This window comes from Danio rerio, chromosome 11 (assembly GCF_049306965.1).
Source record: "Danio rerio strain Tuebingen ecotype United States chromosome 11, GRCz12tu, whole genome shotgun sequence".
Classification (NCBI taxonomy): domain Eukaryota; kingdom Metazoa; phylum Chordata; class Actinopteri; order Cypriniformes; family Danionidae; genus Danio; species Danio rerio.
In genome coordinates this window covers 47,781,040-47,797,500 of record NC_133186.1, presented here as the reverse complement: position 1 = coordinate 47,797,500, position 16,461 = coordinate 47,781,040, and the positions used below count along the sequence as shown (strand labels likewise).

The following is a 16,461-nucleotide window of genomic DNA, read 5'->3' as shown; positions in this document are numbered from 1 at the left end:
GAACAGTAAATCTTTTTCTAAAAATAAACATCATCCAGTGCACCAGTTTATATTTTTTTTAGCGTCGCATAATGTTGTTATTCATATTATTATGATTAAGCTATATTTATTTGAGAGAATGTTAATTTAAACAACATCATTTCATCCAGGAACTGCTGATAAGCTGTGCTTTTTTTACTTTATGAACTTATTTTCGGATAGTAAGTGATGAAAGCTCAGCAAACTGGTCACAAAAACAGAATATTTCTGATTTAACCTGTGGCTGATGATGACACTAATAAACCCGCACAGATTTACTGTTCAACTCGACGGGAACGCCTCTGGGTTTAGATTATTACTGTTATAAATTAAAATTAATACTGTCTTTTTACATTGCAGCTGTCTGAACTAATTAGGTCCTAAAATAATTCAATAATCAGAGCGCCTGTAATCTTTATTCTGAGTGAATCTGACGGGCTTTTCTTGCCCCGCCCTCTCATAAATGACGACCAACTTCCGCCCCACTGGCGCGCTTTTGCACTGCAGTCCAGACTGTGAGCGGGAAGTGTACTAATAACGGAACACGACAGAGGCGAACAAACACGCAGACATGGACGACAAAAACACGACAAACCAGAACTATTTACTTCAGAAGAACACCTACAACCGCTTAGAAAGGTACCAGTCACATATTTATCCTGTCCAAAATGAAAGAGGAAGTTGCGGGCTGCAGATGAGGTTAAATCTGAACACATAATACAGCAGTGATGCTGATGATGCTGCAGGGCTTATAACACCTGTTTATTAAATATATCCACATGACCATCATTCATATACAGCGGCTTTATCTGGCAGATGCTAAAGAACTGATCAGATGTGTGTCTATGCTTGAAGTCAATTATTTAATGATGGAAATGCACATACTATAGTAAATACTGCAGCACGCAGACATTTGGTCATGTTTATTTATGTGTGTACTTATTTGCAGACGTTACTGACAGTTTTAAAGCAGATAGTTGATCAAAACTTTATATTAACTAGGTAAAGCATATTAAAACTTGTACATGTTTTTGAGGCTGAACTTCTGCTGGAATACATGAAGATGTGGAGACAGTCAAAATAATATTGCATCTTTACAGAAGTGTCAGTATTTCAAACAAATAATTAATCCATCATATACTTATTTAATAGATATTTTGATCCAAATCAGTGTGTTGTTACACCCCTACTGTTTAACTAATTCACTGATAACAAAAATATTCTGTGATTTATTCACAATCATTAATGTACACTCAGCGGCCACTTTATTAGGTACACATCACTAGTACCGGGTTGGACCCCTTAGTCTTCAGAACTGCTTTAATGTCAGAGATTCAACAAGCTACTAGAAATATTCCTCAGAGATTTTGCTCCATATTGTCATGATAGCATCACACAGTTGCTGCAGATTTGTCGGCTGCACATCCATGATGCCAATCTCCCGTTCACCACATCCCAAAGCTGCTCTATTTAATTGAGCTCTGGTGACTGTGGAGGCCATTTGAGTACAGTGAACTCATCGTCATGTTCAAGAAAGCAGTCTGAGATGATTGAGCTTTATGACATGCTGCGTTATCCTGCTGGAAGTAGCCATCAGAAGATGGAGACACTGTGCTCATAAAGGGATGGACATGGTCAGCAGCAATACTCAGGTAGGCTGTGGCGTTGATGCTCAATTGGTACTAATGGACCCAAAGAAAATCTCCCCCACACCATTACACCACCACCACCAGCCTGAACCGCTGACACAAGGCAGGATGATCCATGCTTTCATGTTGTCTGAGCCGAGCATCTGAATGTGTCAGCAGAAATGGAGACTCATCAGAGCAGCAACGTTTCTCCAATCTTCTATTGTCCAGTTTTGGTGAGTCTGTGTGAATTGTAGCCTCAGTTTCCTGTTCTTAGCTGACAGGAGCGGCCGTCTGGCACCAATAACCAAGTCTCTTAAATCCCCTTTCTACCCCATTCTGATGCTCGCTCTGACCTGCAGCAGATCCTCTTGATCATGTCTACATGCCTAAATGCAGTGAGCTGCTGCCCTGTGATTGGCTGAGTGGACATTAGTGTTAACCAGCAGTTGGACAGGTGTACCTAATAAAGTGGCCAGTGAGTGTACTGGTCCATAACTAAATTGATTTACTGGTCCAGAGAAAAGGCCTGATCTGTTTTAGTTATAAGTACTGATTAAACTGGGTCACTGTATGTCCTGTAGTCTTTATAAGGAACATTAATTCTGCTTCTGCATATTTCCAGCGGTCTGCTTCTGTGTGTTTAACTTTTATTGCGATATTAATACGCTCTGGTTTAGTCATCATGGTTTAGAGAAGCATATATAGGGTCTGAGATCAGGTGAACAATATGTTAACGATACAGTGAATGTGCCTGCAGATCTATAAATGCTGTGCTGTCTACATCATCCGTCATTCTGGAAATCATCATTGCTGTTGCTTATAAATAACACAGTCTCATAACTGTCCATCTCAACAACAGGAAGAGATCCAGAGAGCAGTTGCAGGACATTATAGAGGACCAACAGGAGGAACATGGCCAGACAAAAAGACGGAACGAGCAAACTACATGTAGGAGAGCTGACTTTAACATTAGACACTGCAGTGCATCCAGAAAGTGTTCAGAGTGTGTGAGTTTCCCACAGGTGTGTTACAGCCTTATTCCCACATGGGCTCAGTTCATGATTCAGTACTGACAGCATGGCATTACACTCGGCACCGAGCTCAGGTGGACATGATGAGGCATTACGAACCCTAACCTGTCTATATCAGGTCCCACAGGTAACACACACCCCTCTATATAACGCCCACAGGTAACTCACACCTGTCTGTTTTAGGCCCACATGTAACACACACACCTGTCTATATAAAGCCCACAGGTCACACACACACACCTGCCCATATACGGCCCACATGTAATACACACCTGTCTATATAAAGCCCACAGGTAACACACACTTGTCTATATAAGCACCACAGGTAACACCTGTCTATATATTGTCCACAGGTAACACAAACACACACCTACACACACACACACCTACACACACACACACACCTTTCTATATACTGAATAGTCCACAGGTAACACACACACACTTGTCAATATTAGCACCACAGGTAACACACACCTGTCTATATATGGCCCACAGGTAACACAAACACCTGTCTATATAAAGCCCACAGGTAAAACACACACACTGGTCTATATAAGCACCACAGGTACCTGACTATCTATAGCCCACAGGTTATACACACTTGTCTATATAGGGTCCACAGGTAACACACACACACACGTCAAAATTAGCACCACAGGTAACACACACCAGTCTATATATAGCCCACATGTAACACACAAACCTTTCTACATACTTTGTAGTGCACAGGTAGCATACACACACACTTGTCAATATAAGCACCACAGGTAACACACTTTTGTCTATATAAAGCCCACAGGTGACACACACACTTGTCTATACAAGTCCCACAGGTAATACACACCTGTCTATATATAGCCCACAGTTCACACACACACACACACACACACACACACACCTTTCTATATACTGTATAGTCCACAGGTAACACACACACTTGTCAATATAAGCACCACAGGTAACACACACCTGTCTATATACTGTGTTGTCCAAAGGTAAAACACACCTGTCTATATACTGTATAACAAATAGGTTATACACACCTGTCTATATAAATCCCTCAGGTAACACACACCTGTCTATATAAATCCCTCAGGTAACACACACCTGTCTATATAAATCCCTCAGGTAACACACACCTGTCTATATAAATCCCTCAGGTAACACACACCTGTCTATATAAATCCCTCAGGTAACACACACCTGTCTATATAAATCCCTCAGGTAACACACACCTGTCTATATAAATCCCTCAGGTAACACACACCTGTCTATATAAATCCCTCAGGTAACACACACCTGTCTATATAAATCCCTCAGGTAACACACACCTGTCTATATAAATCCCTCAGGTAACACACACCTGTCTATATAAATCCCTCAGGTAACACACACCTGTCTATATAAATCCCTCAGGTAACACACACCTGTCTATATAAATCCCTCAGGTAACACACACCTGTCTATATAAATCCCTCAGGTAACACACACCTGTCTATATAAATCCCTCAGGTAACACACACCTGTCTATATAAATCCCTCAGGTAACACACACCTGTCTATATAAATCCCTCAGGTAACACACACCTGTCTATATAAATCCCTCAGGTAACACACACCTGTCTATATAAATCCCTCAGGTAACACACACCTGTCTATATAAATCCCTCAGGTAACACACACCTGTCTATATAAATCCCTCAGGTAACACACACCTGTCTATATAAATCCCTCAGGTAACACACACCTGTCTATATAAATCCCTCAGGTAACACACACCTGTCTATATAAATCCCTCAGGTAACACACACCTGTCTATATAAATCCCTCAGGTAACACACACCTGTCTATATAAATCCCTCAGGTAACACACACCTGTCTATATAAATCCCTCAGGTAACGCACACCTGTCTATATAAATCCTCAGGTAACGCACACCTGTCTATATAAATCCCTCAGGTAACACACACCTGTCTATATAAATCCTCAGGTAACGCACACCTGTCTATATAAATCCCTCAGGTAACACACACCTGTCTATATAAATCCCTCAGGTAACACACACCTGTCTATATACTGTATAACAAATAGGTTATACACACCTGTCTATATAAATCCCTCAGGTAACACACACCTGTCTATATAAATCCCTCAGGTAACACACACCTGTCTATATAAATCCCTCAGGTAACACACACCTGTCTATATAAATCCCTCAGGTAACACACACCTGTCTATATAAATCCTCAGGTAATGCACACCTGTCTATATAAATCCTCAGGTAACGCACACCTGTCTATATAAATCCCTCAGGTAACGCACACCTGTCTATATAAATCCTCAGGTAACACACGCCTGTCTATATAAATCCCTCAGGTAACACACACCTGTCTATATAAATCCCTCAGGTAACGCACACCTGTCTATATAAATCCTCAGGTAACGCACACCTGTCTATATAAATCCCTCAGGTAACACACACCTGTCTATATAAATCCTCAGGTAACGCACACCTGTCTATATAAATCCCTCAGGTAACACACACCTGTCTATATAAATCCCTCAGGTAACACACACCTGTCTATATAAATCCCTCAGGTAACACACACCTGTCTATATAAATCCCTCAGGTAACACACACCTGTCTATATACTGTATAACAAATAGGTTATACACACCTGTCTATATAAATCCCTCAGGTAACACACACCTGTCTATATAAATCCCTCAGGTAACACACACCTGTCTATATAAATCCCTCAGGTAACACACACCTGTCTATATAAATCCCTCAGGTAACACACACCTGTCTATATAAATCCCTCAGGTAACACACACCTGTCTATATAAATCCCTCAGGTAACACACACCTGTCTATATAAATCCTCAGGTAACACACACCTGTCTATATAAATCCCTCAGGTAACACACACCTGTCTATATAAATCCCTCAGGTAACACACACCTGTCTATATAAATCCCTCAGGTAACACACACCTGTCTATATAAATCCCTCAGGTAACGCACACCTGTCTATATAAATCCCTCAGGTAACACACGCCTGTCTATATAAATCCCTCAGGTAACACACACCTGTCTATATAAATCCCTCAGGTAACACACGCCTGTCTATATAAATCCCTCAGGTAACACACACCTGTCTATATAAATCCCTCAGGTAACACACACCTGTCTATATAAATCCTCAGGTAACACACACCTGTCTATATAAATCCCTCAGGTAACACACACCTGTCTATATAAATCCCTCAGGTAACACACACCTGTCTATATAAATCCCTCAGGTAACACACACCTGTCTATATAAATCCCTCAGGTAACACACACCTGTCTATATAAATCCCTCAGGTAACACACGCCTGTCTATATAAATCCCTCAGGTAACACACGCCTGTCTATATAAATCCCTCAGGTAACACACACCTGTCTATATAAATCCTCAGGTAACACACACCTGTCTATATAAATCCTCAGGTAACGCACACCTGTCTATATAAATCCTCAGGTAACGCACACCTGTCTATATAAATCCCTCAGGTAACGCACACCTGTCTATATAAATCCTCAGGTAACGCACACCTGTCTATATAAATCCCTCAGGTAACACACACCTGTCTATATAAATCCCTCAGGTAACACACACCTGTCTATATAAATCCCTCAGGTAACACACACCTGTCTATATAAATCCCTCAGGTAACACACACCTGTCTATATAAATCCCTCAGGTAACACACACCTGTCTATATAAATCCCTCAGGTAACACACACCTGTCTATATAAATCCTCAGGTAACACACACCTGTCTATATAAATCCCTCAGGTAACACACACCTGTCTATATAAATCCCTCAGGTAACACACACCTGTCTATATAAATCCCTCAGGTAACACACACCTGTCTATATAAATCCCTCAGGTAACACACACCTGTCTATATAAATCCCTCAGGTAACACACACCTGTCTATATAAATCCCTCAGGTAACACACGCCTGTCTATATAAATCCCTCAGGTAACACACGCCTGTCTATATAAATCCCTCAGGTAACACACGCCTGTCTATATAAATCCCTCAGGTAACACACGCCTGTCTATATAAATCCCTCAGGTAACACACGCCTGTCTATATAAATCCCTCAGGTAACACACGCCTGTCTATATAAATCCCTCAGGTAACACACACCTGTCTATATAAATCCTCAGGTAACACACACCTGTCTATATAAATCCCTCAGGTAACACACACCTGTCTATATAAATCCCTCAGGTAACACACACCTGTCTATATAAATCCCTCAGGTAACACACACCTGTCTATATAAATCCCTCAGGTAACACACACCTGTCTATATAAATCCCTCAGGTAACACACACCTGTCTATATAAATCCCTCAGGTAACACACACCTGTCTATATAAATCCCTCAGGTAACGCACACCTGTCTATATAAATCCTCAGGTAACGCACACCTGTCTATATAAATCCTCAGGTAACGCACACCTGTCTATATAAATCCCTCAGGTAACGCACACCTGTCTATATAAATCCTCAGGTAACGCACACCAGTCTATATAAATCCCTCAGGTAACACACACCTGTCTATATAAATCCCTCAGGTAACACACACCTGTCTATATAAATCCCTCAGGTAACACACACCAGTCTATATAAATCCCTCAGGTAACACACACCTGTCTATATAAATCCCTCAGGTAACACACACCTGTCTATATAAATCCCTCAGGTAACACACACCAGTCTATATAAATCCCTCAGGTAACACACACCTGTCTATATAAAGCCCTCAGGTAACACACACCTGTCTATATAAAGCCCACAGCCCATCTGTAAATCTGCGGGTCAGCAGTGTAGAGCACTGATCTGGGGAAGGAGACAGGATTTGCCAGAAGGTCCAAATATTAGAGCAGGGATAGCGGGACGCCTCTGATTATGCTGGAGTGCCCAGAGCCCAGACCTGAACCATACTGAGGGATCTGAATATCCAAACTAATGGAGCTAATGCAAAAATAAACATTTGAGGAAAGTGATGAATGTAGTTTATTATGAATCAGGCTCTGACATGTGGGAAAGTGAAGCGCTGTCAGTACTTTCCGGACGCACTGTTCGTCAGTGAGCTTCACTATATTCACACTGCTTTGGTTGTGTATGTAATTGTTTTGTTTTTTAACAGATGGTGACTGTGTTCAAGCACACTCTGGAAACATGGCATTACAGCAGCACAACAACCGTCAGCTAGATGAGGATAATTCTGTATCACAGTTCTCAGCTAAACCATGTCAGTATTACTTCACAGTTGACCACACTAACAACAGCACCGTTGTTTCTCCAAATGTACTGGGAAATAACATATCAGGAGATGTTAACTTGAACATACATGTGGTGAGTGTCTAAACTCTTGCAGTGAGGATAATGCAATGTGTTGTGCATGAGAGATATGTTTATGTGTATTAATGTGTGAATATTGTGTTGATGTTTTCAGCAGAACATGTCTCACTCTACCTCAGCAGGTGATGAAGATGGTAAGAGCTCTTGTTGTAGAACACTGTCCTTACTGAAGTGTGATGCTCCTGTTAATAAGAGTCTTCAACTTTGATTCTTAGAGATCTTCCAAAACCTAAAGAATAAGATGAAAACAATAATGGAGAAAGACTTTGGTAGGACTTTTGAGGGATGCGCATCTGAACCTGTCTGTCTAAACAAGATGTACACAGAACTGTTTATCATCAAGGATGACTCGGATCCCATCAATACAGAACATGAGATCTGGCAGGATGAGAAAACACATGAATTCAACACATCAAAGCAAACCGTCGTAACCTATAATCAAATCCTGCAGTCGCCTGATGATGGAGCTGAGACTGTGAAGATTGTTTTAACCAAAGGAATTGCCGGAATCGGGAAAACGGTCACCATTCAGAAGTTTATCCTCGACTGGGCAAACGGAAAAGCCAATCAGGATCTAGAGCTTGTGTTTCTGCTCCCGTTCCGAGAGCTGAACTTGCTGGAGGGAGAAAAGAGTCTTCTAGATGTGCTTTTTGATTTTTACCCCATGTTAAAAAAGGCAAGACAGATCTCTGAGTGGATCTGGGATAGGAAAGTTCTGTTCATCTTAGATGGTCTGGATGAATACAGACAGCCCTTGAACTTTAAAAGCCGCTTTTTGTCAAGTGACACCGAAAAGGCCACAGTTGATGTGCTTCTAGTAAACCTCCTATTGGGAAAACTGCTTCCATCTGCACACCTGTGGATCACCAGCCGACCCGTCGCCGCTGGACAACTTCCATCCCACATCTTCAAACATGGATACAAAACTCAAATCAGGGGATTCAGAGATGAGCAGAAGGAGAAGTACTTCAAGAGCCAATTTGCTGACCCAGCGCTCTCCCAGAAGGTCATCAGTCACCTGAAGTCTCAGAAGAGCCTGTGGATTTTGTGCCACATACCTCTGTTTTCTTGGATTACATTTCATGTTCTTAAACACATCACTGCAAATCAAAATCAGAATCAAATCATGCCTTCCAATCAGACAGAATTGTACATTCACTATCTGCTGATTCAGACTGGGTTGAGCCACAAGAAGTATCAGGTAGAGGAGCTTTCAGAAGAAGATGCTCTCCAGGAGCACAGCGAACAGATCATGAATATGGCCGAGCTGGCGTACTGGCAGCTGAGAGAAAAGAACTCCATCTTCAAGAAAGAAGATTTGATAAAGTACAACATCACTGTAGATGAAGTGCCTCAGAATCCTGGCGTTCTGACCTGCCTCTCACGCTACAAAAATATGTTTTACAACAAGACCACGTTTTTCAGCTTCGTTCATCTCACGGTGCAGGAATTCTTTGCAGCCTTGTTTGCATACCGTCAATTTCTGTTAAACAATGAAGACTCCCTGAAAATAGGAACTGGCAAAAAGAAAGAGAAATCTAGTTTGAGCGATTTCCTCAAAGATGTGACTAATGTGGTTTTGCAGACTGAGAGTGGACACTTGGACCTTTTCACTTGTTTCCTCTTTGGGATTTCCTGTGATTCCAACAGACGTCTACTTGAAGCATTCCTGCCTCCATTTAGGGGCAATAGTTCACCTGAGCACAAAAAAGTGACCATATACATTAAGTCCCTTAGGAGGAGAGATCTGTCCTCTGAGCGATGCGTTAGTCTCATTCGGTGCCTCCTTGAGCTCAAGGACAGGTCTTTTTTGCAGAATTTGCCAGAGCTTGAACGCTCACAATCCAAAGAGCCCCTCACACTGTTCCAGTGCACACTTCTGGCTTACCACTTGAGAATTTCGGATGAAGAACACATTGAGTTTGACCTCAGGAAATACAACATCACCTTAGAAGGGTTTCAGAGACTCTCCTCAGCCTTCAGATACGTCAGAAAGGCTCTGTAAGTATCTTGCATCTGTAAAGACTATCTGGGAACATCACACTTTGTCCTGAAGGCTGGCATCCAGCAAAATTTAGCTTTAATCCTAATCAAACACACCTGATGAAGCTAATCAAGGTCTTACTAGGTACACTTGATGCTTCCAGGCAGGTGTGTTGAGGCAAGTTGGAGCTAAATTCTGCAGGACACCGGCGCTCAAAAGAATTAGTTTCTTGACTTCTGGCATAAGGTATCATAGAAGTTCTTGTTCAAAACTGAATGAAATTGTAAATGCATCACTGACAGGCTTAAAGGAAGTGGCTTGACAGAGCAACACTGTATGAGTCTGGTGCCGTACCTGAGGCTGTTAGACACTCACCTGACTGATCTCAATCTGAGCTACAATGGACTAGGACGCTCTGCACTGGCACATCTCGCCCCAGCACTCTCAGATCCAAAATGCCAGATTCAGATCCTCAACCTGAGCCACAATGACCTCCACAGCCAGGACATGGAGCTGATCAGAGATGTGCTTTCTGGAGGAAATGTGAATCTGAAGGTCCTGGACCTCAGCGAGAATCATCTAGAGGATTCAGGAGTGCAAATTCTCTCAGATGGACTGCAGAGTGATAAGTGCCATCTTGAAGTTCTGAAGTAAGTCCAACTAAACAGTCCTCAATACTAATGTCAATGGTTCACATTTACATTAATAAAAGTGCATCAATAAGCTTTTTTAAAAATTCCAAATATCCTTGGAAGATTGTTGGGGTGTGCCCCCGATATCCTTTCCAAATCTGCCTACTGGCCTCTGCCCATCATGGCCTACTAACCATCACCATGGCATAATTGGCTTCTCTCCACCAATCAGCTGGTGTGTGGTCTGGGGCTGTTGTTGCCTCATCCAGGTGGAGCTCCAGACTGTTGGTGGATGAAGAGATTCCCCCAAAATGTGTAAAGAGCTTTGAGTACGCAGAAAAGAGCTGTATAAATGTAAGGAACTATCATTATTACCTTAGTAGAGGTTTTAAGTAAGCCGTACAGTTACCAAAGCCACTACCCTCATCATTGCATTTGTAACACATCTGTCCAAATAAGGCCCACAGGTAACACACACACACACACACACACACACACACACACACACACCTGTCTATATGAGGCCCACTAGTATCACACCCGGCTAAATAAGGCCCACAGGTAGCACACACTTGTCTACATAAGGTACAGAGCACTCACAGTGCAAACACAGCCATGAAGGCCAAGAGCCTGTCTTGAGATCTGCAGGAGAGCAGTGTAGAGCACAGATCTGGGGAAGGAGACAGAAGCACCTCTGCATCACTGAAGGTCCAGAGTGCTGGAGACCCATCAGGATGAGGGAAGATAAACAGAGTCATCCCTCATGTACAGCAGAGTGTTCTGGGGCTCAGAGCACCGACACCTCTCACCCAGCCTGGGGCACTCGAGGAGCTCTTTCACAGTGACCATCAGGCTCTGGGTTTCTAGCCTTACTTGGTTTCCTCACTTCTCCTCGATAGGCAGATGCTCTGTTCAGAACAAATCGTGGAAAATACTGAAGCTCCATGTGCTTAAGCACCATCATGCGGTTTGATGATGTTTTTGACATGACAAGAATTGAGGGGTCAAAATGACTTAATCTGACAGACAAAAACATCATGAGCTGCCTTAACCATAACAAAAGGCAACAGGTTAAGCTATTGTCTCTTTTAAAAATACTGCACAGATCTAATAATGTTATTCAGCATTCTGTTATGTTCACTCATTGTAGGACACCATCATCCTGCTTTTGCATTATTCTCTGCTTGATCATTTACCATGACATGATTGTCAAACTTGAATTGAAATGTTTGGTGACAATCCGGCCATGTAGACGTCTAAAGACTGCTTCTGCTTTGTAGAATTTCAGGCTGTCAGATCCAGATGAAAGGAGTTTATTCTCTGTTGTCATCTCTGAAACAACATCCACTATATCTGAGAGAGCTGGACCTGCGCTATAATCATCTTGAAGACTCGGGGCTGGAGAATCTAAGGGCTGAACTGTCTTCACTGAGGTACTGTAGCTTGTGTCTGGTGTCTACTATTACTGAGAGACTAAAACTGCACACAGACTTCAGTACCAGTTAGAACTGGAGTTGAATAAAGTTCAATTTCTGCTAATATATGAGCGCTGTTGAGTGGGTCCTTAAACATTGCTGATTGGCTCCAATGATCGTCGATCAACACTTGCTGGTATCGTTTGCTGATATCGCTAGCATTGACCAATGCTTGCTGGTATCTGCACATTTTAGATTTCAGTCTGTACTTTTGACATTCCTAAAACATGTCAGTGAAGGAAACTGAACAGGGTTTTATAAGTTGTTGTAAAAAGATTTACCTCGTGAAGTTTTGTGTAAATGAATAAATAACAGGATTCCTCTACTTTCATTTAGAGTTTTCACTGGGGGGGTCTGCGGTCACCAACCAGGACTGCACAAATGTAAGTACACACATGCATGAAAATTGAACCACCAGTAAACTGTATAGAACTGTCGAAGTGAACTGCTCCACCAGGTTTACCTCAGTGTGTGATTACATGTAAAGCGGTGTGTGATGTGCAAATCCTCACAATTAGCTTGAGCTCATAATGCTCCCTGCAGAATAGTCAAGATGGAATAATCCAAATGCTAAAATCCATTTAAACCTTTTTAAAGTAGTATTTGGCGTTTTCAGATGAATCTCTCGTGTGTTTTAGATACGGTGGCGCTCACCCTTGACCCTCAGACGGCTAATGATCATCTCCTCCTGAGTGAGGACAACACTTTAGCCACTCGACAGAAGGAGAAACTGCAGCTCCCCCCTAATGAGCAGAGATTTAACGTATGCAACCAGGTCCTTTCCCATCAGACCCTGACCGGACGCTGCTTCTTTACGGTGGATGTGATTGGGCCAGATGTGCATGTGGGCGTGGCCTGTAGGGGACTCGAGCGGAAGGGGCCAGGTTCTACAGTATGTCTGGGACACAATAAGATGTCTTGGAGTTTGTGTTGCTCCAGAACTGAATGTGTGGCTTATCATGACAAGAAAAGGGAATCGGTCCAAACCACTGAGTCCATCCGGAGGCTCGGTGTGTTTGTGGACCAGGAGGCCGGTTCTGTTTGCTTCTACAGGATGATCCCACAGGTTCAGCTCTTGTACATGTTTGATGCAGATTTCCCCAAGGACCAAGAGCTTTACGCTGCGTTCAGGATTCAGGAGCCAAACAGCTCAGTTGATTTGAATGAAAACTGCTCCATGTTGGGGTGACTCTGAAACTTTCTTCTGTTCATTTCTCTTTTCCACTGTCCTGCTGAGTGTCGTCTGCACACACAGCCTCATATCACACCACTGCACATCACGATTCACACGGCTGCAGTCTGATAGCAAATGACAGAGCAACACTGTATGAGTCTGGTGGCTTACCTGAGGCTGATAAAGACTCACCTCACTGATCCAAATTAGCGATGGGTCGTTCATGAATGATTTGTTCATTTTGAACGAATCATTAATATGACTTGGGAACTATGAGTCCTCTCAGGGAGTGATTCGTTCATCCGCGCATGCGTGCGCACATTTGTGCAGGTGGTATAGTTCATTTCAAGTCTTTTGAGTCGTTTATCACGGAAAGGCAGAAGCCAATCATACGCGTTTAGAGCCGGAAAAAAAGAATTGATCCGTTCACCTCTCGACTCCTCGAGTTTGAGTCTTTCTGTCACATAAACAACGAACGATCATGGCTCCTATCGGCTCAGACTGTGCATTGATTAAGATTATATGTGACTGTCAGTGTATTAAAATTAAATTAATAGAATTAAAACCCTGACATTTAAAGAGCTGAGCTGAGCAAAGAGACAACAATACCTTCATAGACAAAAGAGCAGGTCAACACTGAATGATTATTTTCTCCTTATTATAGTATTTTATTGATGACTTATCTGTCGTGTGATCAACCTTTTGGGCAGGTTGTAGATGTGTTTGGAAGCAATTCGTAACATTTTAATAAAATTTCAGCAAATTGAACCAAATGAACTAAATGACTTGAAAAAAAGATTCGTTCATCTCGATGAACGAGACTCAAAGATCCGAGTCAGTAAAATGATCTGAACTTCCCATCAATAATCTCAATCTGAGCTGAAATGGAGCGGGACGCTCAGCACTGGCGGATCTCACCCCAGCACTCGCAGACCCAAACTGCCAGATTCAGATCCTCAACCTGAGCCAGCCTGTGCTGCCTACTTTTTGAATGGGAGGAAGGAAAATCTGACAGGGCAGGACAGATCGACAGCAGACCTTCTGTTTGTCTATTTTACAGAGTTTTGACTGTAATAAAGTTTGATATGAATGATGTGACGGATATTTCTTGATCATATTGTGATCAGGTGCTGTGTTCACCTCAGATCACCCAGATCATGATAATCCAGAAACTCAGGAGAATCAGAATGTGCTGCAGGAATGGCCTGATGAGTGTGTGATCTGAGCATGACTGCAGCTCTGTGCGGTAGAGTCTGCAGAGCGTGTCTATCTTTAAGAGAATTGATTAATTTAATCATCAATAAAAGTCTTGAATCTGATCTAGCGAGTTTTCCGTGTGTTTGTCAGACTGGTGGTGGTTTATATCCTGTGTTCAGTGTAGTGACAGTAATGTGAGGTGATCTGCTCTGTGGCTGCACTCTCAACCACAGGAAGTGGCACAGGAAGTGCTCAAATGGAAATCTCTGAAAGCAGCCATTGCAGGTGTTTTTCTGCATTTTGCACTTGTGTTATTGCGTGTTGCATTACCCTGGCTCATTCTACATCATCGTGAAGTGTAGGTAGTGAAGTTTATTTATGAACTAATGTCGAGAGGATCACGTGCTTATGATTGATCACAGCCGGCCTCACGTTAGTCAGTCTATGATTGACCAATCATTCCTAAGCCACTATAAACACCCTCAGCTCCATATCACAGCCATCTTGGTTTTGAAGAATCCCCCCTCCACCCCTACTCCTCCTCCTTTAGATGGGTGGCACGGTGGCGCAGTGGTTAGCACTGTTGCCTCACAGCAAGAACGTCACTGGTTCTGTTCCTTAACAATCCAGCTGACGTTACTGTGAGGAGTTTACACACTCTCCCCGTGCTCACGTGTGTTTCCCCCGGGTTCCCTGGTTTCCATCTCCGTCCAAAAGCATGCAGCTTAAGTTAACTGACTAATCAACATCAGCACATAGACATGCTGCTAGTCAGTGGTTATCTGTTAAGAGCGATCACTATCTGTTCACTAGCTACTACAGCAGGGGAGTTCTCCACATCTGCCTGAGCTCAAACTCCCCTCGCACCCTATAAACGGGAGGTAGCCCCAGGCTTGAGGATCTTCTGAGCTCAGGGCTCTCTCCCAGGACAGCATGCTGAACACGCTTCATAATCAATCATCAGCTGAGGGTGAACTCTTGAAGCAGCTCATACTGGCTGTCATGTGTGTTCTGTTGAGAAGCATGGCTCTGCTCCAGCCCAAACATTGAACACGAGTCAGAACCATTGGGGGATCAACAAACTTATTCCCTGAGCAGTTTCTGAACAGGACACTAATGAGACAGCTAAAACTGGAGGATATGTAGAGTATGTAACACACAGTTTAAGCTATTTGCTCAGGGTTAAGCGTGGCGTGTTTCTGACATTTTCACCTCAGTGTCAGCAGACGTCTTCCTGCCAATTATTGAAAAAGTTTGGGGAAATGTGGATGAGAAACACAGGAGAAACCATTTCTGCAGCATAGTTTTTATTATACTCAATATATTTTATTTTTTTTAAATCTGTGACTGTGAATGTAAAACGTCTGATGTTGTGTGCTCATTAGTAGGAGAGGCGTGTGTGTTGTTGGTGAAAATATGGTTTGTGTAACCTCATTACTCTGTTCATTATTTAACCAAAACCAAAAAGTGTCAGTGTGTGGCCCGCTCTCCCCCATGCCGTTTATTTTCACTCTCCACTCAGAATTCGGATGGCGGTGACATTGTGTGACTATTGCAGCACAATACAGTATATTGCATTGGGTCATCTGTTTATATTACTCTTTTTGTGTTACCATAGCAACTATGGATCACCAGGATGGATTAAGTCAAGTAATTTACTACGATTAAAAAAAATACGGGGCAGCAGGGTGGCTCAGTGGGTTACACAGCAAGAAGGTCGCTGGTTCGAGTCCTGGCTGGGTCAGTTGGCATTTCTGTGTTCGCCACAGTGGAATGAACTGCCAACTGTTCCAGCATGTGTTTTACACAGTGGATGCTCTTCCAGCTGCAACCCACTACTGGGAAACACCCTTACACTCATTCACACACACACACTCATACACTAC

The 16,461-nt window shown here is 42.7% G+C and overlaps 1 protein-coding gene across 3 annotated transcripts in view; it reads left to right on the top strand.

Moving 5' to 3' along the window:
- Positions 1-510: 510 nt before the first annotated feature.
- The window catches only part of LOC100329480 (lysyl oxidase homolog 4), a 49,965-nt gene continuing 34,014 nt past the window's right edge, over positions 511-16,461 (top strand). The window contains exons 1-9 of one of the 3 annotated variants that reach the window (XM_021479924.3): positions 511-657; positions 2,509-2,597; positions 7,899-8,107; positions 8,208-8,247; positions 8,329-10,114; positions 10,400-10,747; positions 12,010-12,162; positions 12,541-12,587; positions 12,843-15,936. In XM_021479924.3, coding sequence (XP_021335599.3) covers positions 590-657; positions 2,509-2,597; positions 7,899-8,107; positions 8,208-8,247; positions 8,329-10,114; positions 10,400-10,747; positions 12,010-12,162; positions 12,541-12,587; positions 12,843-13,393 — 3,291 coding nt within the window. In that variant the 5' untranslated portion in view covers positions 511-589 and the 3' untranslated portion in view covers positions 13,394-15,936. Of the gene's footprint in view, positions 658-2,508; positions 2,598-7,898; positions 8,108-8,207; positions 8,248-8,328; positions 10,115-10,399; positions 10,748-12,009; positions 12,163-12,540; positions 12,588-12,842; positions 15,937-16,461 lie in introns of those variants that run through there. The other 2 variants (XM_073917206.1, XM_068224451.2) reach the window with 2 other exon arrangements.